Source organism: Pygocentrus nattereri, chromosome 20 (genome assembly GCF_015220715.1).
Source record: "Pygocentrus nattereri isolate fPygNat1 chromosome 20, fPygNat1.pri, whole genome shotgun sequence".
Lineage (NCBI taxonomy): Eukaryota > Metazoa > Chordata > Actinopteri > Characiformes > Serrasalmidae > Pygocentrus > Pygocentrus nattereri.
Window position 1 is genome coordinate 19,518,808 of NC_051230.1, and position 26,594 is coordinate 19,545,401.

General features: G+C 38.2%; 1 protein-coding gene across 3 annotated transcripts in view; it reads left to right on the top strand.

The window, feature by feature from the left end:
* Positions 1-2,901: 2,901 nt before the first annotated feature.
* The window catches only part of smarca2 (SWI/SNF related, matrix associated, actin dependent regulator of chromatin, subfamily a, member 2), a 47,107-nt gene continuing 23,414 nt past the window's right edge, over positions 2,902-26,594 (top strand). For 2 of the 3 annotated variants that reach the window (XM_017695511.2, XM_017695513.2), the window contains exons 1-26: positions 2,902-3,027; positions 4,397-4,639; positions 5,164-5,293; positions 5,948-6,283; positions 9,296-9,394; positions 9,771-10,062; positions 13,487-13,613; positions 14,330-14,503; positions 16,519-16,692; positions 16,849-17,019; positions 17,198-17,248; positions 17,412-17,542; positions 17,842-17,899; positions 18,176-18,276; positions 18,581-18,728; positions 19,175-19,338; positions 21,962-22,028; positions 22,132-22,242; positions 22,398-22,640; positions 22,846-22,959; positions 23,091-23,198; positions 23,287-23,373; positions 23,502-23,548; positions 23,717-23,883; positions 25,037-25,200; positions 25,668-25,895. In XM_017695511.2, coding sequence (XP_017551000.1) covers positions 4,412-4,639; positions 5,164-5,293; positions 5,948-6,283; positions 9,296-9,394; positions 9,771-10,062; positions 13,487-13,613; positions 14,330-14,503; positions 16,519-16,692; positions 16,849-17,019; positions 17,198-17,248; positions 17,412-17,542; positions 17,842-17,899; positions 18,176-18,276; positions 18,581-18,728; positions 19,175-19,338; positions 21,962-22,028; positions 22,132-22,242; positions 22,398-22,640; positions 22,846-22,959; positions 23,091-23,198; positions 23,287-23,373; positions 23,502-23,548; positions 23,717-23,883; positions 25,037-25,200; positions 25,668-25,895 — 3,720 coding nt within the window. In that variant the 5' untranslated portion in view covers positions 2,902-3,027; positions 4,397-4,411. The remainder of the gene's footprint in view (positions 3,028-4,396; positions 4,640-5,163; positions 5,294-5,947; positions 6,284-9,295; positions 9,395-9,770; positions 10,063-13,486; positions 13,614-14,329; positions 14,504-16,518; positions 16,693-16,848; positions 17,020-17,197; positions 17,249-17,411; positions 17,543-17,841; positions 17,900-18,175; positions 18,277-18,580; positions 18,729-19,174; positions 19,339-21,961; positions 22,029-22,131; positions 22,243-22,397; positions 22,641-22,845; positions 22,960-23,090; positions 23,199-23,286; positions 23,374-23,501; positions 23,549-23,716; positions 23,884-25,036; positions 25,201-25,667; positions 25,896-26,594) is intronic. The other variant, XM_017695512.2, reaches the window with a different exon arrangement.

The window sequence follows — 26,594 nt, forward strand, 5'->3', positions numbered from 1 at the left end:
GTTGATCTTCCACTGTCAGAAATAATTGAATAAAGGCATGATAATGTGCTTTATGTTACTGTGTTAGATCTGCTAAATATGGCTTTCTGTGCTCTGTCAGCGATGCATCATTTCATTTCAGATTCCAGTGCTGTACATTACTGTATGTTTGAGCTTAAGAAAAATGGCTTAATGGTCTTATTTCAAGAAGTTGCCTGGATTTATTTGAGAAGGCGACTTAATCTATTCAACTTGCAAAAGTTTGGGCATCCCTGGTCAAATTAATTATGTTTTGTTGATTTTCTAAGTAAACATAAGTGAATAGGTCGTCTGTATAGAACAAACTTTGGCACACTTTAATGCACAGTTACTGCTTATTTGCTGAATTTAACATAGTGTGAAAAAATAAAACAAAATGTGGCCCATCCAAAAGATGTGGCACAGTTTATATTTTATTTTTCCCATTAGCAAATAAGTAGAAAGTGTGCACTATAAGTTTCACATACTTGCAGAAAATGTCATATTTAAATGTGTTTTCACTTAGAAAATCAATAAAACGTATTCTGGCTGGGGGGTTCAAACTTTTGCATACAGCTATATATTAAATTCTGAAATCATGAGTTTAAACTGCAACTGCTACAGTCTATAGTCCACATTTGAATATATATCATGAAATAATCACAGTTTATTCTTCTTCCTATTTCCATTTCCATATTTTGGGGTGTGCAGCATGCAGGCTCTCACAAGACCTCTGAGCAGTTTATTTAAACATGTGGCTTGAGTGAACCTGGTAAAAGAAACAAGCATGAGAAGATAATCTGTCATTCCAACACTGAGCTTACAATCAACAACATGCCTGTCTCATCTGATAGCATCAGCCAGGTGTCCCTTACACACACACACACACACACACACACACACATCTCACACAGCACACACATCTCTCACAGCACACACCCACTCTGCAAGGCAAATTATGTTTTGGAAAGATATGTTAGTAAACACATGATGCTATTGGGGAAAATACCAGGTCAGCAAACAGGTCCTAAGGGTGTGTGTTAGCTAATAACAATAATAATAATAACAATAATAACAACAACAATAATAATAATAACAATGTTAGTGAATTTGAAGAATACATTTCTGATTTTGCACATTCATTTATATTTTGTATTGTATTATATATGTGCTGTGTGGTATATATATTGTGTTTTGTGCTGTCACAAAGTAGTATTATATCTTGATGCACCAGAAACAATAAAAATCTATCAATCAATATCAACACCAACAGAGATAATAATAATAATAATAATAATAATAATAATAATAATAATAATAATAAAAGAGAAAGATGTATGGACCATTCAAAAATTTGGAATAATAAAAATCTTCTTTTATTCAACTTTAGCTTTTGCAGTGTATATTGACATATTAAAAGCAAAATGTATTTTAATATGTTTTATTCAATATTTGATTTTTTTGGGGGGGCACCAACAAGTTCAATGGTAAATTCTGTACTGTATTTATTAATTTCTACTATTTTCTTATCATGTTATCTGCCTCACCCTTTTTTTCAAATACTAGGTTTTCTGTGTGGTAATTTAATTATAGCATCGTTCTCAATATTATACTGCTTTCCTAGTCATTAAAGAGTCATCCACAACTCTGTTCTCCATCTTTTTTACAGCATCTTTCAGAAATCTATGACATTGTGTAGCATTTGCATCATATTTGATTTGTTTTCTATGTATATCTTCAGAAATTGGCTTCATATTATTGAAAATAGTGATGTCAGACTTCTGAATGGTAGTATAGTTGTAGCAGTAGTGGTCGAGGCATTTTAAGTTGTCTGTTAATCTGCATGATTTATTTCTAAATAATACTCCTGTAGAATAAGTAGTTTATATTTTGCTGTGTGGAATAACCGAATAAAAAGCTGTATTTTACTATTATTTATCTTTGGAACATATCATTCGGCATAATTTGAATCATCTCCTGAAGTGTTCACTGCACGACTATGAATTTCCATAACTGGACAACTCGTGACTGGACAGCAAATTCAGGCAGGCTGCAGCACCTGCTGTATCGCTGTACGGATTTCTTAGCCTTTGTCTCCCCCGTGCGGCACAGAGGCGGTACTACAGGTTACAGCAGTTCTGGCTTTTCAACACGTCTTGCATTTATCACTAGGCCTAAAATAATCATTCTGAAAATTATTCTAGTCTGTGCAAATGTAAATTAATGCATTTAACAGTGCAAAGCATTGGTAAAATATTTTTAACTACTACTACTACTACCATCTATCACAGCAGCACGATTTGTTTATACGTGTATGTATTGTTGCATTATTAGTGTATTTTGGACTAATAAAACTAAACTGAGTGATTTGACTATTATATAATGTCATTGGTGTAATGATAGCTTAACGTGTTTTTATATCTTACGGCTAAACTCGCCTCGTTTCGGTCAAGGCGAGTCAAGTTCATCACCAGAGAGAGAGAGAGAGAGAGAGAGAGAGAGAGAGAGAGAGAGAGAGAGAGGCAGACAGAGAGAAGGGGGGACAGAGAGAGAGGAAGAAAGAGGAAGAGAGAGGGGGGACAGAGAGAGAGAGGGGGGGGCAGAGAGAGAGAGAAGGGGGGACAGAGAGAGGGGGGACAGAAAGAGAGAGAGAAGGGGGGGGCAGAGAGAGAGAGCGAGGGGGGGGGCAGAGAGAGAGAGAGAGAGAGAGAGAGAGAGAGAGAGAGAGAGAGAGAGAGAGAGAGAGAGAGAGAGGAACCGCTCCAGTTCTAGCACGTTCGGCGCAGCAGAGTGAAAGTGGCCATTAAACCCCGCCCCCCAAAATACGGAAACATTTAATTGACGTCCTCTTCGACCAATCACATCGCAAAGACGGTCATACTTCGGCTCCTGCTGACCAATCAGAAATAAACAAACCTTAACCTGAACATGTCAGCATAACAGAGGGGGAGGGGATCCACTAATGGCAGTCATATTTCTGAAGCTGAAATAATGCACTAGATCCAAATATCGATTTCTGTCGCCCATAAGGTAACCGAGTCTTATACTGTTTACCTTAAACATATTAAAATGTATATTCGTTAAAACAGGGCAGCGTTTTTACGGTTCCGGGAAGGGCTTCGGGGCCATTACAGCATGCTAACATAACTGTACAGAGGGGGGCTAACCTGCTAGCGCGCTGCTACTTCTGGTAAATAGGCTACGTGCAGTGGGACTGTAGACAGCTAGCCTAGCCTGGTGGGCTATGCGTAGGTGGGAACTTGGGCTCGGCGCGAATTTGGTCTAGTTAATGTAGTCGTACAGTAAAAGCAAAACAGTTTTCCGTGTCACACACACGACTGTTGTCGCATGAGGCTGGTGCTCCGTGTGTTTACAGACAGCTGTCATGGCGAAGACTTCGAAACTTTTTTAGCAGATTTAACGGAACTGCAATGGCGCTGCTGCTGTCCCCAAATAACTCAGCCATGGCTAAACGCTCCAGCGTCTTACCTCAACGTTTTTGGAAATTATAATAAAAAAAAAGATATCATGTGTGACCAATTGCTCACAAAGTGTCCGTATTATTTGTAATTTTTGACGAGGCTGAAGTTGGCTCGTTTATTCGCCCGTTCCACCTTAAACGGTGCAGCAGTTACATCCTGGTGCCTTAGCGTTATTTAAGGTGGAGCGGGAAATTTCGAATAAGAAGCCAACCTCAGCCTCGTAAACGTTGGGCCTGTACATTATGGCTAAAGTGGAGAGTTTTCTCACCGAGCATAACTTTTACCGTGTGTCTTTGTGCATTTTCCATCTGGCTTTCACTTCAGGCTTCGCAGGGCGTAGCAAACTTGATGTGGTGTAATTCAGAGTCAACTGTAGTTAGTTGCTAATTGTCGTTAGTTTTCCTTCTTATCTATATTTGCATGAAAGATTAGGCAGCGATGCACAGATATCACGAGTGACTGTTTGCTCATCTGTTACAAATGTAGCCTCTGGCCTTTGTGTTGATCTGAGCTGAGCGTGTCAAAGTGTCAGATGAGGCACATTTTTGAATTGTTGTGCAAATACCCACACACTTTCTCCAGTGATACAGACTTTTATCATCTTTGCCCTCCTCACCTAGGAAATGCAGGGGATTTGGAAGGAAATTGAAGTATTGTAGTATTATTCTACAAAAATGTAGAAAATAATACCATGTTATATTTAACTTACATTTGAATTATGTCCGGGCATCCCATACAGAGATTACTCTCAGTCCATTTAAGGGGGTAATATGTTTATTAAGTATGTTTATTAACCAGGTGTTCTACTCTCATACCTAATGTTAAGACACATTTGTGGCAGAACTAATGTAAACTGAGACCTTGGTTTTGTGTGTCTGACAGTGTTATTCTCTGAATTTTGACTGACTTATCTGCAGCTTCACAGCTGATAGATGTCCACGCCAACCGATCCGTCTGTTGGAATGTCCCATCCTGGTCCTTCTCCAGGCGCTGGCCTGTCTCCGGGGCCCATTCTGGGGCCCAGCCCTGGTCCGGGTCCCTCTCCAGGCTCTGTTCACAGTATGATGGGCCCTAGCCCAGGGCCTCCCAGCGTTCCCCATAGCATGCAGAGCCAGGGGACAGCAGACTATTCACAGGATGGCATGCATTCCATGCATAAGGTATGTAGGACTGTGACTTAACGTCCTAGTTTCACAGGATGTTCAACTCCCTATAGTAATCAGTAGTCTCCAACATCTGTTGCATGTTGGGCTGAGAACAGCTGTTTAGTAGGTTTGCATGTGCAAAATAATGTAATAATGGAACAGCTGCAATTATTTGGCCATGATTCATTCATCACTTTTACAGTCATTTAATGTTGCACTGAATATTGCAATAGCTTTCTAATAATGTAATAATACACACACACACTCACACATCATCTAAGCAGCTTCTCCTTCTCCCTAAACTCTGAAAATGTATGGGACAGCAATCAATTCTAAATCAATTTCTAAACCCAACCACAACATGTTGGAGATGTAGTGTCAAATCGGATACTTGAATTTAATATTAGAAGGTAATTTGGAATAAAGCTTTTGTTTTTTTTTTTAATGTTGGTGCAGGTGTAGTGTTGAATTAGGTCATTGATCATGTTATTAGTGTGCATGTAAACATATATTGTCTGCTCGCACTTGACACATTTCAGCCCATGGAGGGAATGCATGAGAAGGGAATGGGAGATGACATGCACTATGGCCAAATGAAAGGTGTTGGGATGAGATCTCTGCACAGTGGCATGGGTCCTCCGCAGAGTCCAATGGATCAGCACAGCCAAGGTATCTGCTATGTGCATTTGCTGTTACGCACGCAAGCTATGCAGAGTAAGAATTAGGGGTGCACTGATTTGGAATTGTGGGTCGATGCTAATATCTTGATATTTTTCATGAACATAAAACATTTATAAAATGTAGAAATTGGAACTAAAATAACTTGGATTAGCATTAGGGAGTAATATATGTTAGAGAGTAATGTATGTATATATGTAATATCACCAGGGTTGCAGATTGAGTAAACTGAATTAAATGCAGATGTTTTAGTCCAGTGTTGCCTAAACATTCTGCTCTTCAACAGTATAAAAAATAAAAAGTCAAGTTAAGATTCCCATATATACAAAATTATGCAGCTGTACTATTTGCTAAAGGTAATTCTGGTACAGAATTATTTTTCAGCCCAGTACAGATTGTTCAGTGGTACAATGCAGTTTGTAAAGGCTGTATGCCTAAGAGAGAGAAATCTTCTAAATATAGCAGTGTCCTTCTTCCATTAATAATCAGACATACTTTAGTCTTAGCATTACAGAATTAATTTGTTGGTACACTGAATTTTGTGTATATAACTGGCAGTTTCCTTGTGCTTTTGTGGCAAGTATTTTTTCAAATAGGTGCTCTCTCTTTAAACACAGGTTAACAAAGGTTTCCCCTCTTTCCTAGGATACTTGTCCCCCCACCCTTCCCCGATGGGACCTATACCAGAGCATGTGTCAAGCCCCATGTCAGGAGGGGGTCCTACGCCACCCCAGATGCCCCAAGCCCAGTCTGGCCCCATGATGCAGATGGATCCTCAGGGGATGGGGCAACAGGGCCGCGGTCACTCTGCCTTTAGCCCTGTCCAACTACAGCAGCTCCGAGCGCAGATCCTGGCATACAAGATCCTGGGACGAGGACAGCCTCTTCCAGAGAACCTGCAGCTAGCTGTACAGGGCAAGAGAAGCCTTCCAACAATGCAACAGCAGCCTGTAAACACTGGCCCTTACAACAGGCCTCCAGGTGTGTGCTGTGATATGAAGTGTTATTCAAGGTGCAATGAAACCAAATTTCATTTGAAATAATTAATGTTAATTCTAGCTTTTTAAATGAATAAACATTCATATTCTTGTATATTGATATTTTTGATCAAGACATCATCATAATACATTATTCATATTACTCACAACTGTAATGTAAACAGCGTTTATTTAGCCTCAAAATATGTTTCTGCAGCTTTACATTTGCACATTTTTATCCTTAAAACTGTTAATCCCTTAACTATAAAAACATGTGAAGATATATTTATTAATTAATTTAAATATAACTAGAATATATTCTGTTTTAAATCTAGTAAAATTAATAGTAATAATATTGTTGCTTTTTTAAAAAATAGGGTTTCTGTCTAGTTCTTTTTTCACACTGTTCAAGTTTTCCTTGACAGTAAATCACTGTATGAGGTTAATTCAGGTATTCCATACATTTCCATTCAAACACAGTAGAGAGCATATCATTGCTGTCAGAACAAAACCTTGTATCTCCATTTTTGCCATTTTTCAGTTTTTGACATAGTTTGAAAATGCCTGTTGCTCTTTACATTATGTTTGTTTTTTCTGTCTCCCGTAAAGTTGCCGTTTTGGAGATGCATGGTTTTGATCCGACAGCAGTGATATACAGATGTTGTTACCTCTGTGTAACAAAGTGGGCCTCTGCTGTTTTCTGGTTCCCATTCTGAATTTGACTCCACCTTTTTGTAGTTTTTTTTGGGGCCTTTGGATCTGCGTTTTAGTGGAGGGAATATAGTTATCCCAATTACATTCCACCATTTTCACATCCTATCCTTGTTTCCCTTTTGTTTTCTGTTTGGTACTGTTTATACATTTACTTGTCATTTTCATAGCTAGTTTACTGTTTTTTTCCTTGTGTTTCGTATTTCTGTGTTGGTCTATCTTGTTTATTCTTTTTTGTTTTTGCTTTAGGTCTTTCTTTCTAGTTTAGGTTCCCAGATTTGCCCACACTATTATTTTGTTTTCATGGATCTCTCAGATATTTTTAGGACAGAGGGCACCTTCCAACTCTGCACCTTAGCCTGCTTGTGTTGGTGTTTAAGTGATGCGTCCCCAAATCAGCCAGTTGTTAAGGGAAAGGATTCAGCTCGCTTTAGTGAAAAAGTGTTACTTTAGATTTTGAAAATATTTATATATGGAATATATACACTCTCCACTTATAGCACACACAGGTCTTTATTAAATTACTAAATAACTATTAAATTATTCTAAAGTTCAGAACTTTTTATTATAATTATTAATGCAGTCCTGAAATGTAGAGATGCCGCAGCACCATTAACACCCCCTACTTCCCGCATCCCTGACTGCAGCTTACATGGTTAATCCAACCATTTATCTATTAACTTGTGATCTCAGGTGCTGAATTTTACAAGTAGTGCAGGACCGTCAATGTATTTGAGAAACAGAGTTTGGGCTAAAGAAACTAGATTAAGTGGGAACAATATGAAGCTAGATATTAGCTACAATATTAGGATGAGGTATGTAGGTAGGCCTGTCACGATAACAAAATTTTCAGAACGATATATTGTCCCAGAAATTATTGCGATAAACGATAATATTGTCATTTTAAAGTGCCATTATAGAATTTTTTCTTGCTTCTGGGCTCCCCAAAGGAGCTTTAAGACAATGTGCCACAATAATAATATAGTAGCATAATAATACAATTACATTTTAACGTGAAATGAACTTTTTTATTATTAAGAACAGACATTTGGCTTCCAATATGAAAATATTTTAATATCCCAAATAAATATAACAAATAAAATACAACCACACTTGGGCTCTGTGGATTCTGAGAAAATTGCACAAAATATTAAACAGACCTTTATAACAAAATAAACTCTTTAACAAAAAGTGCAAAAGAATGGCATTGCAACATTAAGTAACAACATAAATATTAAAGTAACATTTACATTAATTCAACTTTTTTAAACTCTGAACATAACACAAAGGTACTTGGAGTCTCTCTTATCTGATCATATATGTATATGCTATAAATCACAGTGATACGAATCACAAATTCACAAAAAGTTTATAAATGTTTGCTTTTTGACCGTATTTAACGGCAGCATCTCTTTGGCTATATAGCGAGTTACACTATCTGTGAGGGTGCGCCAGTCTTGTCCGTGGGGGCCCAGTGTGACTGCAGGTTTTCACTCCAACAAAGGACAAAGGAGATCACCTGATCTGACAAGTGGAGTCCCAGATTGTGTGGAGTGAAAATCTGCAGTCACTCTGGCCCTTTGTGGTTAAGACTGGACACCATGGGTGTATGTCGTTGACAGTTTTTGAATAGAATTTGTGAAATTGTTAAAAATTGTGAATCAACAGCAATGAAAAGACAGTGCAAAGGGCACTTCATTGTAGTTTAAAAGGGTATTGTCTAAATGGCTCCTTACAACTGTAACTTACTTGTAACAAGAACATTTATTTTAAAAAGATAAATAAAAACCAGAGAGCCAGAGAGGCTCTTCCCTAGTAGTTCTCCTAAAACAGTTTACAATCACCTGTCTGTGTATACAGACAATATCCAAATGTGGAACGCATGTTAGTGCCAAATGCAGACAGGGCCTTTGGATCATGCATGTTCGCTTTACGTGCTACTTCTTTACCATTTTCTTATGAATTTAATTGATTGATTAAGTTTCCCATTTGAAGGACTTATTAAGGTTTTTTCCATTGTTTTTCTTATGTATTTATTGATTGATTGATTGATTGATTGTTAGAGATAAACAATATTGTTATTAACATTTGTTGTTAATAAATTATTGTAAAGTATAAGACCAGCTAATTAGACAAAATGTCTTGTTAAAGTATTCACCCAAAGCTATGTTTAAACCTTTATGTAAAGTAAAAACAGTAAATTACAATCAGTAATGCTGATGTATTTTCTTTTCCTTTTACCTGAGACTCCATCTTTAATAATAGTTTACCATCTCTTGTTTGTTTGTTTGTGTTGTTTTTGCAGGTATGCCGATGCCCCATGGAGGGCCTGCATCTGGCCCATGTCCCACTCCAGCCATGCAGACACATGCTCAGAGCACGGGGCCAAAACCATGGGCTGAAGGTGAGTCTTGTCATCTCTTTTAAGTTAAAAGCTCTTATTTTCAACTAGGTGTCTGTATTCCAATCACACTGGAATTCTGTCTTTTCACTGCTGTTATTTCTGCTGTGGTGTTTCTTCAGAAAGTGTCCAAAATCCTCTGGAATTTATGCAACGCTTAAAACTTGCTTTCTAAATGCCTGCAAACGTTCTAATAGCTGGCTAAACCTCTATCCAGTATCCTGAAATGGATTGTAGAGATTGTACCAACAGAAAGTCTATTTAGTGCGACTGAAGCACTGCATTTTAGGGCACAACGCAAACAAGGCTTTATTACATATGTACAGATACTTTCAAATTAACTTCACTGGTATCACTTTATCTCTTACACTAATTTCAGGTCAAGGTGCTGAGGCCCCTGCTGGCCCCCAGAAGCTTCCTGTCCCAGCCCCAAGCGGCAGACCTTCTCCTGCCCCTCCCCAGGCTCCCACAGCCCCCCAGCCCATTCCCAGCACTTCTCTCACCCCGCAACCTCAACCCCCAGCCCAGCCTCAGCCACAGCAGCAGCCACAACAAGGTCCCGGTCAGCCCTCCCTCATTATCCAGCTCCAGCAAAAACAGAATCGCATCACCCCGATCCAGAAGCCCCAGGGTCTGGACCCAGTGGAGCTCCTGCAGGAGCGAGAGTACAGGTACGGTGCACATCTCTGCAGCTTGTTAAAAAGTTTTTCCCTCAACCTGTGTCATAACCATTTACTACTGTTGGTGTATTTAGAGCTGTTTCTTGTGTGACCTCTCACTGTGAAAGCACAGGTAGAGATCTTTTTTTTTTTTGGACAGGAACAAACCTCTTGTCTGACACGGACACCGTTGGGGTGGAGTTTTTATCTTTCTTTGCCTGTCCTAGATTTTATTATTTTACTGAATAAATTAGCTTGCCTTCTCTCAGGGCACCGGTTTGGTTAAACCTTTGAAGTGGCCTAGTTAAAGACAAAGGCTTTGTTTAAATCAGTTAAATCTGATTGTTTTTCACATATCCACTTTGTGTGTGCTATTTTCCTGAAGTCTAAACTCCAGACAATGACATTTTAACCAGATCTTTTCAACTCTAAATTGGTCCTGGTTCATTTACAGTCACAATTATTGCAGGGAGAGATCACATACACATCACAGTGTGGTCTAAACCTAAAAATCCAGTCAAAGACAGAAATGAACAATAATTTAATTTAATTCTGCTAAAACTAAAGGGCCACTTACTGAAATAGGCACTAACTGCTAACAGTCTATTGACACTTTGCGGCAACAGTGGTGGCCATCTTGGTGGTTATACATTAAGAACTTCCATGCAGATGAACACACACGCAGCTTTGTATTTTAAATATGACCTCATTACGTAGAAATTATTTCTAATTTCTCATTTTTTTTATTTGTAAGTCGAAATAATGACTTCCCCAAGACAATATGTGGTAAAATATTAACTCCATTTGTAATTATTTTGAGAAGGCAAGACATTAATTCACCAGAAATTCAAGGAAATTAAGGAATTCTTCTACTTATGTTTTGAAACATGTTCAGTTTTGGCCAGTGGGATGAGTTGAATTTGAGTTCTGTGCCGAGTGTTATATATGCATATATTAGCATATATTTCAACATGTGCACATAACAATTGCTTGGAAAAGAAAACTGTCAAATCTTTATTTAGACAAAACCTGTTCTTTGATAGTGTTGTTAAATATAACCCAAACATTACCAAAAAAAAAGAAAGTTTAAAACACAGATTTTCTGCTGTTTAGGTTGTATTTTATTTCCTTCACCAGTTTAATAATAATGTGTCATGCATCGCAGGGATTTGCAGGCGTTTTTTTTTTCCCCAATTAAAAATAAATAAAACTGTCTTTTCTGTCTTTACATGACAGTGGCAGCCAAGATAGTGGTAAAAATAAGACAAGCTTCTCTGTGGCTTTAAATTGCACACAATTATTATTTACCTTCAGTCTTGGTAGATTGAAGTAGGCTTCATTATAATACTCTCCTTCCAGTATTTTGCACTTTGAGAAGGAAACTCATGTAAATGCATATGAAATAAGGAAAAAAAAATGCAAGAGAGCAGCAACCTCCCCATTCATCTTTTTATAGGGTCTGTTTAGTAAATTGCAGCAGCCACTTTTTAATGCAAAAATGGTGTTTGTGATGCTGCAAAACGTTCACCATAAACTTTTCACCATAAACACTGTCTGCAGGTCCAGATCTTCCTTCTTCACTCCCCAAAGTACATGCTTTACATATTAGTTCCTTAGTAATTACAGAACAATTCATAGTAGTTACTTGGATAACAAAAATAAAAGCTGAATAATAAGCCTGTAAATTAAGGGTCTACATAAGCTCACTCTGACGGAACCAACGAGATGCCTATATAATTAAAGTGTAAATTAATTGCTAAATAAGTGTAATTAATAGCACTGCAGAAAGGCATGAGTTTGAATTTTCTGTGGAAATGCAATGATAAAAACATGAACAACATGAAACAGAAAATTATTTTTTAGCTTGATATGATAAATATACACACAAATTGATCCATCTATTAGTGATGCACCATGATATCAGAATCATATCAGAATCATACTAGCATTGTATAGATGTTTAAATTTTTCAAGCTGATATTTGATGACATACTTATTGTATTGGAATAGAACATTTAGGTGATGCTGGGTTATTGTGTTGTATTGTGTTATTATCTGTGTGTGTGTGTGTGTGTGTGTGTGTGTGTATGTGTAAATATATATCGTAGCTCCAAAATGGTAATTTTACAGGAGAAGGAAAAAACATACATTACTTTCAATGTAAGTCAATGGAACCAGACTTATTTAAAAGTAATTTTTGGCCATTTATGTTTGTCCATCCTTTATGAAATTTACACACAACATAAAGACCACCATGCATTTTCAAATTGTGTTAAAAACTTAAAATCGACAAAAATGGAGATATGAGGTTTTGTTCCGACAACAGTGAGATATACACTCACCGGCCACTTTATTAGGTATGCCATGCTAGTAAAACGTTGGAGCCCCTTTTGCCTTCAGAACTGTCTTAATTCTTTGTGGTATACTTTCAACAAGGTGTTGGAAACGTTCCTCAGAGATTTCGGTTGGTTATTTGAGTTACTGTTGCCTTTCTATCATCTCGACCCAGTCTGCCCATTCTCCTCTGACCTCTCACATCAACAAGGCATTATAGTCCACACGACTGCCGCTCACTGGATATTTTCTCTTTTCCTGACCATTCTCTGTAAACCCTAGAGATGGTTGTGCGTGAAAATCCCAGTAGATCAGCAGTTTCTGAAATACTCAGACCAGCCCGTCTGGCACCAACAACCACGCCACGTTCAAAGTCACTTACATCACCTTTCTTCCCCCATTCTGATGCTCGGTTTGCACTTCAGCGAGTTGTCTTGACCACCTCTACATGCCTAAAGGCATTGAGTTGTGGCCATGTGATTGACTGATTAGCTATTTGTGTTAACAAGTGGTGAGAGTGTGTGTGTGTGTGTGTGTGTGTGTGTGTGTGTGTGTGTGTGTGTGTGTATACATACACGCACACACACACAATCTTGGTAATGGACATCAGCACATCTGTTTTTGGCCAGCAGAAGACGAGGCTAACTGCAAAAGTGGATCTCGACTTTGCCCTGTTTATTTATCCTAAATTTGAAACAAGTAACTGTGATCTAAATATGCTGATGGGCTATTTAGAAAGAAAAATTTAGAAATGAAAAATTAATACTTGGAAGTCCCAACATTACCCAGTTGAATCTGACCTCCCCTGAAAAAACGTTCCCACTTGAATAGGGCTTAAGAGGAAGAGGAAGTATCTTTGATCTTTACCAATCTAGAATGCAATGCACCAAGCTTTTACCAAGAATTAACACTTAACAGTGGCATAACTTGATGAATTTATTCCTTGGTATAAAAGAATGGGTTAAACACAACAAAATAGTTTTATAAAAATTAAAGTTATTTATGGTCTGCAATATGAGGCTTGCAATACAAGCTGTGGAATGTCTCTCTCTGCTTCTGAATTAAATCAAGTCTATCTCCTTTTTACATCTTTTTCCTAAAGGTTGCAAGCCAGGATTGCCCACAGAATTCAAGAGCTGGAGAACTTACCAGGTTCATTGCCACCTGACCTGAGAACTAAAGCGACAGTAGAGCTGAAAGCCTTGAGACTGCTCAACTTCCAGCGGCAGGTAAAGTTTAGAGACTTTGTAAATGTTGCTGCTTTGAGCAGATTCTGGTACATATTTAATGTAGGAAAGCTCACATCATCATATTGGGAGTTTCACTCATTGTTTTTAAACAAGAAAGTGCTTTAATCGCCTCTCTTCAGTGTCCTACAGTTCTCCTGTTCTGCACGTTTTGATGTTTTCCTGGTGACAACTGAGCTGAGTCAGGTCTCTTTAAAAATGTGCAAAGCACAGGTTCTTCAGGGCTAAGATAGAAAAATGGCATCCTTATTTTTTAATTTGAATCTCCATTAGGGGGTGCTCTTACTGCATGTTTGAGAGTTTCTTAAACCCTCTTTACATTAGTGAGTCTCTACCAATTTTAAGATCAGGCACTCTGACTTTACCTGGAGGTATTTGAAACAACAAAAGCAGTGCACTAATTATTGAAAGTATTAATACAGGAAGTCGTACAAATTCATAAACTCTGGCATAGATGAATTCAGTCTGCGCCATGATTAATTTAGTTTGTTTAGAAAAGAATTACAGAAATTTTAAACTTAAATCATATTAATACCAGATAACACAGATATACAGCTCTTTATGTAATGTAATAAATGAAATTGTTAATAAATATAACAAATAAACATTAACTGTTGTGTCCCTCAAAAGTGCGCCATCATGTACACTCGCACAACTTCATGTTGTTATGTACGCTCCTGCACTTGTGTGTTCCTCAGCTCCGGCAAGATGTAGTGGCTTGCATGCGCAGAGACACAACTTTGGAGACAGCCCTGAACTCCAAAGCCTACAAGCGTAGCAAGAGGCAGACGCTGAGAGAGGCCCGTATGACGGAGAAGTTGGAGAAGCAGCAAAAGATTGAGCAGGAGAGGAAGCGCCGCCAGAAACATCAGGTAGAGTGCAACAGATTTTATCACTATATGGAAACTGACACGCACCCATTATAAAACCTGTATTAAAAAAAAATATGTAGGGCCAACCCAAATAATTAATGAATATTCAGACTTTTGTTTGTTACACTAGTATTTATTTCTATATTTAGTGTTCGGAAGCTTCATCTCAGAAATTATAGCCTAAAATTAATTCAATTAGCGAAGGTCTTTAGACAGAACAATGATTGTTAAAAAATGTAAAATGTTAAAATAGATAACATATAGCTGATTTAGTTTAGACTGTATCATGCCAGTTCATGCCAGGCATCACCTCGCCTCAAAGAGCAACAAACCGCAGCGCTTTCCGTGTTGCAGTCAAAGCTAAAAAAGCGAAAATGTCTCAGAAAGAAATCACAAATTTGGGAACACCTTCAGTTATCTGGCGTTGATAAAATTCTTAGTGTAAAATTTGTAAAATAAGATGTAGGTAAAAAGGTATAGAGGCACAAGACATCAGAGACGTTAAGATATATATTTATTATATATTTATATATTATTTTTATATTTTTTATTTTTTTTAGTATTCAGAATAGGCCTGGAGTGTAATTAGATATCGTCAATGAATGAAAACCAATTCAATGATACTTATGATAATTGCCAGATTGGGGAAACTAATTTACCATTAAACATCTTTCTAAATATGTGGGTAAGCTTTACCTACCCCACAGCTCCTCTCTTCCTATTATTTCACTTTGTTATGTTTAGCCTGAGTGCGTGGAACCAAAAATATATGCCACTTCAGTGTGTCGCTGTAGTAAAACAACCAAGCTAAAGAAGCTGGGTTTTAGCCTAGAGCAACTAAGATGACTCCAGCCTCCGAATTTTTAGAAGTAAAAAGTTTCTCTGTTCCCTGTTTATGGCCAGGAAACAGTACCAGAAAAAGCCAACAAATTAATGGATTAATATGTACACATGTTTTATTCACTTTTACTGTTGGAAAATGGAACATTTTGTTATTATGTTGGCTTTAAAAAACATTTATTCCCCAATATATCTGCGGCTCGTTGCACTGACAAAAAATTACAGTATTTTCTAATTAAATCACATCACATTTATTGTCGGGTCACATTCTCACAGGTGGAAAGTGAGTGAAAATCTTAGGTGTGTAGCCCCTTTATAGAATTTAAATACAAAAAAATACATATTTAAGAAAAAAAGAAATGTGTGTGTGTGTATGTATGTATGTATGTGTATATATATATATATGTGTGTGTGTGTGTGTGTGTGCGTGTGTGTGTGTATATATATATATATATATATATATATATATATATATACACACTAGTATTGCACTAGTCCGATGTACTGTTGTACGGTAATAAGTTATGAAATAAAACTATGAAATGTACTGTTGTACACATTCTGTATATGCAATTAGTCTGAGGTAGATAATAATATTTTCTGTACATCTTAAGTGTCCCAGTGTTTAAGATGAGCTGTATGATGACACTTGTGAAAATATCAGAAACTATAAGGTTTTCCAAAGGCATTTATAGCTACAGTGCCTTTACTATAATGATGTAAAACACAAGTATCACTTTGGAAATTGTTTGCAGTATGAAGTATCTCCAGCAAGGAGAATTATTAGCATGCAAGTTGCCCTGAATCTGCACCAGAGGGTGCTCATGAATGCATGTGTTTGTAGTTACCTTTTATAGTTATCTATTAAAATAAGTATTTTAATATATTATTTAGGAGTTTTATTAAAACATATTTTGCAAACTACTTCACCAGATGTTTTGATGTTCAAAAAAGCAGGTAAACAAAAAATAAAATAGTAAGTAGATCAAAGCAGACCACATGTAGTGGTTTAGAGGGGTGAGAACTAGAAAAATGAATTCTAATTATTTTTAGATATTGCCCAGGCCTAATATGAAGCCTGTAAAATGCTACTTGTAGGCCAGCCCTAAAAGTATCACACAGCAATGTGTATCAGTTGTTTTCAAAAAAGGAAATGTTTTTTTTTCTTTTTTCAGGAATATCTTAACAGCATCCTCCAGCATGCTAAGGACTTCAAGGAATACCACAGGTCCATTTCTGGAAAGATCCAGAAGCTTTCAAAGGCTGTTGCCACCTGGCATACCAATACGGAGAGGGAGCAAAAGAAGGAGACAGAGAGAATTGAGAAAGAGCGAATGAGGAGACTAATGGTACTGCATGTTGTTTTGGGACAAGGAATATCTGAATAATGTCTAAGAAACATCTTTAACTTCTTTATAAACATGTTGTAGCTTTGCCGACTTAGGTTGTGTCCTAGTTTTGTACACAAAATGCCAAGGTAAACCTGTTTGTTTGTCTTGGTCTAGGCTGAGGATGAAGAGGGCTACAGGAAGCTGATTGACCAGAAGAAGGACAAACGTCTAGCCTACCTGCTCCAGCAAACCGACGAGTATGTGGCCAACCTTACTACCCTGGTCTATGAGCACAAGGCTGCTCAGGCTGCCAAAGAGAAGAAAAAGAGGAAAAAGAAAAAGAAGGTGGGTGTCAAAATAGTTCAGAACTCCTTGGCAGAATTTAGCTTCTGCTCCACTTGTTGAAAGTAAATTAATCTGAGGATTTTTCTCTCTGAAGTAATTTGCTTCAATTTAACCAGTAATGTCTGTTTTCGTTGTTGTCATTATTAAATCTGTTCTTTCCTGTCATTGACCCTCACAGAAGGAAGATGGAGATGCTGAAGGACTTGGAGTAATTGGTCCTGATGGTGAGGTGAGCAAAGCATACAAATATAGCAGAGACACTATTAGGGGGGTTGATCATGCGTTAATATCCAGCTGCAGTTTTGTTCAGTTCAATTCCATAAAGTAGTTTTCTGCAACATCTGCTGTGTTTAGCTGCACAGATTATGTTCTGTGTTTGTTTATTCCTGCAGCCCATAGATGAGAGCAGTCAGATGAGTGAGCTCCCAGTCAAAGTCATCCAGACAGAGACAGGGAAGGTACTACAGGGCACAGATGCCCCCAAGTCCAGCCAGCTGGAGGCCTGGCTTGAGATGAATCCTGGGTGAGATGTCTCTACTTTTTCTATCTCTGGATCTGTGATCTCTGTATTTGGTGTACTTGTCTTGGAATCCAGTGCTACTGAGCTGTAGAATTATTAATATGCAACAAAGTGAGGATTAGTTCACTTTTATTTATTCATGGTATATTTTATTTTTTATCTTATATATGTTCGACTTACCTCTGCTATATGACAAAACTCTTGAACACACTGAGATGTCTGTTTTATAGATAAATACTGAAAGACTTTGAGTATGCAAGTTCAAGCGCTTTTATTTTTCACGTATATCCTTCTGAATTCAGCTATGAAGTAGCCCCGCGGTCAGACAGTGAAGAGAGTGGCTCCGAGTTTGAAGAGGAGGTGAGCGTGCTGTATTTTCCTCTCATTAAGTCTTAACAACCAAGTGAGTCATACACACACACACACACACACACACACACATATACACACTCCCAAGCATGCACACATGCACACACATGCACTTTTTGTCAGTCTCCTCTCAACAACACCCATTAGTCAGTTTTCAGTGCTTCCTCTTAGCAAGCCCCCTTTGTTGTTCCTCCACATAATTTTTCCGCATTGTCACGTTCAGTCAAGGGGTCAGATTGACATTATCTCTTCTTCTTGCCTCCCCAGGATGAAGAAGAGGTGGTCTCCAGAGCTGAATCAGAAGAAAAGAAAATCATTGATCCCAACAGTGACGAAGTGTCTGAAACTGCCGCCAAGCACATCATAGAGTATGTGGCCGATTTTCACATCAAAGCTAAAAAAGACCTCACATCTGAAGGACGAGGAAAGTTGGGCCGATCATTTTATAATGACTGTTGTTTTGCTGTGACTGCTTTTCGCTGCTGCTTTTCGTCAGATTGTTTGTTTGTTTATTTAATTCATTTCTTAGGTCTGCTATATGCTGTATGATGCTCTGACTGCAGTTTGGAGAGAAGGAGTGAACGTATTAGCCTGAAAATCTTAACTGAGCTTTTCTGACCATCCTGATATCACAGGATATGATCTCACACTTCCTGCCCTTCGCCTCTTTAGATCTGCCAAGCAGGATGTGGACGATGAGTACAGTGTCCAGGCGGGAGAGACCAGTTCTCAGTCCTACTACGGAGTTGCTCATGCTGTTATTGAGAAAGTAGAGAAACAGTCCTCTTTGCTGATCAATGGGACCCTCAAACAATACCAGGTGAAGTGTAACCAAAAGCACTTTCATAGTCTTCTGTATTTCTGTTTCTGTGAACTCTGAATATTCCTTCCCAGCATTGGTGTCAGTAATATTCAGAGGCTCTTGAAGTATTTAGACTCACCATAAAGAGATAAAATTAGGCAAGAATAATGCATAATCATTTAAATCAGTAGTTTAAGATTGATTGAAGATCTGTAGAGAACATTTTTTACATCTTATCAGCCCCTTTTCTGATTTCACAAGTACCTCACTGACTGACATTTTTAAAATTGTAGAGGTCTCATTGGACCAAGAGGAAATTATAAAAATACTCTGATTCTACAAAATGATTGAAGAATGAAGTTTATTTTCAAAAAAGTTGTCGTTCACTTTTCTGAAGTCTAACAACATGTTTCGCCTTCAAAGTTCAAAAAGTAAAATGATACTCATTTGTTCTTTGCGGTTAGATCCAGGGACTGGAATGGATGGTGTCACTGTACAACAACAACCTAAATGGCATCCTGGCTGACGAGATGGGTCTGGGGAAGACCATTCAGACCATTGCTCTCATTACATACCTAATGGAATACAAGAGGCTTAATGGCCCTTATCTGATCATCGTTCCACTGTCGTGAGTTACAAGCTGATGGACACAACAGCGCTTGGCTAACACACAAAGGAGCTGTGAAAGAGATGATAAGGGCTATAATTAAAGGTTAAGATCTCTAACAGGATTCAGCTGGGCCATTAAGTATTAACACAGTGTTAAACACTGCAGTTGTGGCATTGGCACCTGAAGATCGATTATTCAAGGGAGATAAGGCTATGAACACAGTAAGAAGAAATTAAATGGCATAGGGCACAATTTGATGAGCTGGTGCAAAAAGTATTACGTTGAATGTTGTCTGTAGACATATGCTGGTATTCAGTAATTCAGCAAGAGAAAGATCTTTTTAAGCACACAGTGCTCAAGCACAAGCATTCACAAGCTTCCACTTTGGTTTCACTTTCTGCTCGAGTGATGTATTCCCTCCTGTGAGTGAAACTTGTACACAATCACAGTGAGAGCAGCCACTGCAAGGCACAAGGAGCAGCAGACAGAGAATGTTTTCTCTCTCAAACATGTGAAACCATGTTTGAAGTCTCAAACTGTATGTGTATAAAATAGGCCTGGGCAAGAAGTCATTGTAATAGGATATTGTGGGCGATTGACAGGTAATCCAGTGATGATGCTTAAAAGGCAGTAATCACCGTGCTGGGAAAGAGAACTGATAGAGAACTAGAAACGACTCATTTACCTTTAAACAACTTGCTAAGTAATATTGAATAATATGTAAACATCATCTTTTATTAACTTTTACTGTTCAAACATTGGGTTAGTATGGGGCCTTAGAAGGCTATAGGAGAGTACATTTCCCAGTGTGTGTCTTACCATCTCAGAAGAACTTTCAGCTTTTTCAGCGGTTCATCGGTTTAGATAGCGTAAATTCTAAAAATGATTGAAATACATTTTACTTGCTTTTCGAACGGCATCCATAGCTGAATACCAGAGAGACTCTGCAATGACAGAAAGCATAATTTTTTAATATGTACATACAGCTTTATAAATCACGTATTTACAGCATCTTCTGCAATCTGACGGGTCTCCAGCAAGAGCGCCATTAGCACACAAGAACACCCTGAACTTGAGGAGCTCATGAATGCACTTACTTGCAGTAACAACTATTAAAATACAATTGAAGATTTTTTAAAAAGATGTTGGGTTATTCAGTGTTATTGTTCAGTATGGATTTTTATTAAAGTAAAATATATACTAAAACAGAATACAATGTAGGTCTGAGCTGCATGTATTGGTGGATGGTGAGGTGGAGGGAATATAATCTATAATTGTGATTTTTCTTAACTAGATAATATTGTGCTAATTATTTTTAAATATGGCCCAGCCCTAGTATGAAATAAAAGACACAAAACCGTACTGAACTTGACCTTACCTAAGAACTAATTTTTGTTTAACAAGCAGCTCAGCAGATTGCTACTAGACTAATTCACCCAGTGTTGGGCAGAGTTGTTTTAACTTGAAATATTTGCTCATGGATTCACTGTAAAACTGACCACACAAAGGAAAAAAAAGCTATATGACTCAACCTGTCTGGTACCAGAATGAAAAAAGGACATGCAAGGGAAAATTTTAATGTGTTGCACAAATTAGCATTATTGTCTTTGAAAAATAACAAAATGATGTACAAAAGCAGTGCTAATAAAGGTTTCCACATTAATCAATGTTATATAATGATATGTTTAACATGTTCATAATAATAACAAAGCAGGATATGCCTTGCTATGCTGGCTACATTACAGGTCCTAGTAGTATGTTCCATGCTTTGTTTTATGATTCACAGCTATTTGTAAATGCCTCGGTGCCCTGTGTGGCCTAACTGTAAACAGTGAATAATTATGAGCATCATTATGTGGACAGTTTCTTTTTAATTTTAATCTTTAATGTAAATTTTAGTGCATGTTTTTATGAGATTCAAAACTCATCTACAATGATGCCATTTTTTAAAGACAATATTGGGATGACATAAACCATATTCAAATTAATAGAAGTAATTATTGTCACACATTTTTATATAAGCGCATGCCTAGCTGTGGGTAGCATGTTACATAAAAAAAGGGTCTTGATCCTTTAATTTACTGTACAAGCTTATACAACTTTGTCATTATTTTATACTTTATTAAATGAAAGACATATTATATAAAGACATAGTAAGGTTTACCTTTTGTATACTATATCAGGAAAAACATCAGCTTAGTACAAGATGCAAATTGTGTCATGCCCTAAGTGTATTTTCTCATGCCTGTTGTGTGCAGAGATGATTTCTTAGTCCCACATGAAAGAAACCCCCCACAAAAAGACTTCAGTCAGTCTTTATTCATGGATCATTGCCTTTCTGTTAAAGCGTTGGAGACTTGTCGTCTCAGTGTACACAGTGGACACACTGTGAGGAATACAAGCTGTGAGCAGAAAGTGAAAAAAAATTCAGTAATAGAGTTAGAGAAGGAAATTCAAGCTAATAACCCTATGATTGCTCTGTCTGGAAGAGTGAATCACATTGTGAGCCGTGTCTCGCTTCATGCAAGTTCTTATTAACTTATTAACCTAGTTGTTCTATGCACACAACTTTTTACATGCTTAGTGAAAAATTTTTTTATTGAAATGAGGGTATTGATTTTTGTTCCTTTCTTTTGCGTAGGACCTTGTCCAACTGGGTTTATGAACTTGACAAGTGGGCGCCATCAATTGTTAAAATTGCTTACAAGGTCAGCACTTAATTTGCATGTCTGTGGATGACAAGAAATATTACATAACACTTACATACCAAGAAGTGACTGTGGCTTTTGTGTGGGTTTGGTTTTGTGAAAGGGCACACCGTCCATGCGAAGATCGTTGGTGCCACAGCTTCGCAGCGGGAAGTTCAATGTGCTCATCACCACCTATGAGTACATCATCAAAGACAAGCACATTCTTGCCAAGGTAAAAGCCTTCTGGCACAGAGCACTCCATGGAAGAAAAAGCTTTTTGCTCCTTAGGACTCCTTTGACTATTTTCTGTTTGAAAAGGAGGCTTGCAGTCACTCTTTATTTCTCTCTCTCTCTGTCTCTCTCTCTCTCACTATCTATCTCTCTCAGATTCGCTGGAAATACATGATCGTCGATGAAGGCCACCGTATGAAGAACCACCACTGCAAACTGACCCAGGTGTTAAACACCCACTACGTGGCTCCACGGAGGCTGTTGCTCACAGGAACCCCCTTGCAGAACAAACTGCCTGAGCTATGGGCTCTGCTCAACTTCCTGCTGCCCACCATTTTTAAAAGTTGCAGCACATTTGAGCAGTGGTTCAACGCACCTTTTGCCATGACTGGAGAAAGAGTAAGACCTCCCTCTTACCGCAAGAAAAAAATGTCACAGTTTACTTGATTAGCCTTTTTTTTTTTAATAATTAATGTTCTGTATTAATAGCTTAATGTATTGGAGGCCAGAGAAGAAATTGAAATTGATACTAGAATAGACAAATGCCACATTCTCATAATTTGAATGTAGATCAGTAATACACCTATCGGGTTATGCTTGACAGGTGGATCTGAATGAAGAGGAGACCATCCTGATCATTCGCCGTCTTCACAAAGTGCTCCGCCCCTTCCTGCTGCGTAGACTGAAGAAAGAAGTGGAGTCTCAGCTGCCTGAGAAGGTGATGGATGGCTCTGTTTTTGTTTTGTTTGCAGCCCTGTTTTACACGTCAAACTCAGAAACTTCATTTAGTTTGACCAGGCAGTAGAATAACCAGTTGTAACGTTTACTTAAATCCCCTTATATGTCCAGGTGGAGTATGTGATTAAGTGTGACATGTCGGCTATCCAGAAGGTTCTCTATAGGCACATGCAAGGCAAAGGAATCCTGCTTACTGATGGCTCAGAGAAAGACAAGAAGGTAAAAGAAGAAAAGCTCAGTAGAGCTTTACTTTGTTTCCTGGTTGCTGGTTTGACAGCATAAACTATTGTGTCTTATTGTTCGACAGGGTAAAGGAGGAGCAAAAACCCTGATGAACACCATCATGCAGCTGAAGAAGATTTGCAACCACCCTTACATGTTTCAGCACATTGAAGTTAGTGGCAGCTTCTAAAACAAAAAAGAAGCATTTTAATGTCCTGCTGAAATGTCAAGTGACTTCAGATGTCTTACACTTTGCAGGCCTGGCTGATTTTACACTGTATTTTCTCTTTCCCAATTAAGGAGTCGTTTGCTGAGCACTTAGGCTACCCAAATGGCATCATAAACGGGTGAGCAATCCTTAAATTAAACCAACTCTTGCGTAACCTTTAAAGTGACCAAAAGGGATTAGTTATGACCTGATTCATATGTGGGTCACAAAAAGCTTCATCTTCTCACGCTGACAGACTGTGCTGTGGCATTCTGAAACATTTTTACTCTTTTTTTTCTCCTCCCAGTCCTGACCTGTACCGGGCTTCAGGAAAGTTTGAGCTGCTGGACCGTATCCTGCCTAAGCTACAGGCCACCAACCACCGAGTCTTGCTCTTCTGTCAGATGACCTCCCTAATGACCATCATGGAGGATTACTTCGCATACCGCAACTTCCTCTACCTACGACTAGATGGTGATCATTTTAAGTGCACAATCAGTGTTATTATTTTATAGTAAATCTTGAGTTAAATGATAGTCTACAGTTTAAGGAGTTAAGAAGCCTCGGTTTAAAGGGTTAAGTCAAATCTACAAAGAAGAACTGTTGAGCATCAAAGAATATCAGAAGCTTATTTCTTTTGTGCTTATGTTCACTATACCTTCCCTAAATTCTAAACTCATACATGCAAACGTATCACCTTTTGGTGAAATTCACTGTTTTAAATGAATTTGACATTCATGTGAATCACGTAGAAGTTTAATTTTAGACAGGGAAAGTCTCCTGTCAACAGAGAATTTTGAGAGAGAATCCCTCCTCTCCCCCAAACACAGCACAGCAGCATTTTACAGTCATTATTCGGCCAAACCAGAGACATAGTATTTCTTTTTTTGTTGGCCAGAAATAACATTTCTGTTACCAAAAAAGTGAAAAGGGAGCCATGTTTCCTGAACATTGAACTTTTTGAACATTTTCACATATGCAGTTTTTTTTTCTTCAGTAGCTTTCAAATGGTGGGCAAAAAAAGGTTAACATGAGTAAAATGTCGTTGTTAGGATCCAAGACAATCAACTATCGTTTAGTTTTTGTCTGAAATTATTTTTTGTGGACTGATATAACCACAATGAGAGCTTAGTGACTGTCGTCAATTTACATCAAAAGTGGCAGCCATCGAAGTCCAAGTGCAACAAATCTTACTAAGCCGAAGAACGCAATAGATGGGCAAAGGTTTGAGAATGAGATGTCTGTCAAACTTTGTACATACTGAGCGACAGGTTTTTAACAAATACAAATTACCTGAAACATAGTACAATATTTATTTGTCTAGTTGTTAAGCTGACCTAAACAATTCCACAGCAGTTATTTGTATTTTAGTGTCAGGGTGCACCAGAATTTCATGTTAAAATCTCTAGGAACAATTCTGCTGAACCCTGCTACAAGAAACTGGTGTCTGAACTTGTCACCTTTTTCACTCCTCATCACTGAAAACAACACAAGCAATAACTTTACTAAGTGACAAGGGGGGAAGAAAACAGTCAACATCTCCATGGCATGTTCAGTATCATAGACCTGTTCCATAGCCAGTTCAGCCAGACAAAACTGCTTGTTTGTTTCCTGTCGCCTCCCATAGGAACAACGAAGTCTGAGGACCGTGCTGCACTGCTGAAGAAGTTTAATGATGAGGGCTCACAATATTTCATCTTCCTGCTGAGCACCAGGGCAGGTGGCCTGGGCCTCAACCTGCAGGCTGCTGACACTGTTGTTATCTTCGACAGTGACTGGAACCCCCACCAGGTCTGTCGCTGACAACCTCAGTGATTACTGAGAATTAGAGACTCTACACTGCAGCAAACCTGATGAGTGGCATGTTTAGCTAGACACTGGAGGCAGTATAACCTCACTTATTTATAAGCAGCGCTCTCATGAGCTACATTCTAATGTCCTGGTGGTTTCGACTGGAAGTTTGGGAAAAATCCAGTGTGAGGATTATTTTCATTCAGACTTAGATGAGAGGGATTTCAACATGATGATTTTTCAGATTTGGTACATCTGGAGTTCATGTGGTCTTACAGCAGATGGCTTTAGCCAATTATTCATGGATATTTTATTCAAAAAATGTTGTTCTGGTTCTGAAATATTTAGATCCCCTCTTCAGGATGCTGCATATTAGCTTTACAGAATTGCTGAATGCAAATCACCAAATCTTTTCTGAATCCTTACCTGTTCATAGCAGTTAACTCAATGAAAACATAATTCTCCAGGACTTGCAGGCTCAGGATCGTGCTCACCGGATTGGGCAGCAGAATGAGGTGCGCGTCCTGCGTCTCTGCACCGTCAATAGTGTGGAGGAGAAGATTCTGGCTGCTGCCAAGTACAAACTCAACGTGGATCAGAAAGTCATCCAGGCTGGCATGTTTGACCAAAAGTCCTCTAGCCATGAGCGCAGGGCTTTCCTGCAGGCCATTCTTGAGCATGAAGAAGAGAACGAGGTAGGTCTGCAGAAAAGAGCTAGTTTGGCCTGTTTGACTTTTGTGATCAATAATATATATATTTCTACACACTATACACTAACTTCTGTTAAAGTTGAAAAGTTAACAGAAAAGGTCTGTTAAAGTTAAAGTTTCTGTTAAAATGGAGAGAAACTGAGGTTATGTACAGTTTTGAGAAAACTGTCTTCACCCAAACAACACACCCAAAAATACCCCGACTTGCTGCCTGAGTATTCCACATTTCTGATTTGCAGACAGTCCTTTCAGGTCAGTTGGTAGCTCTGTTCAGCTCTGCTGAACTACTTCTTCTCTGCTCTTTTGCTAAATTATCAAAGCTGCTTACTTTCAGCACCTTCGGTGCACTTGCTGAAACTAAGGTGCATTTGGATAGCACTGAACTAAGGATAGACAGCACAGGTGCTTTGTTTATAAGCATGAAATTAGCCCATATAAAGCACAGCTCTGAGACTAGGGCTGCAGCATATAGGCAAAATACCATATTGCATATCTCAGAATCTGGGACTTGTTGAGATAAAACATTTAGTGATTGGTTTGAGAGCATGTGCATTGTGCAGCCCCTGTTTAATACATTTCTAATTTCTAATAATAGAAAATGCTGTTGCTTAGACTTAATCGTAGCTCAATCCAAAGTATATTGTGTTTGAGTTGCAGTAAAACCAGGATAATCAATCCAATCCT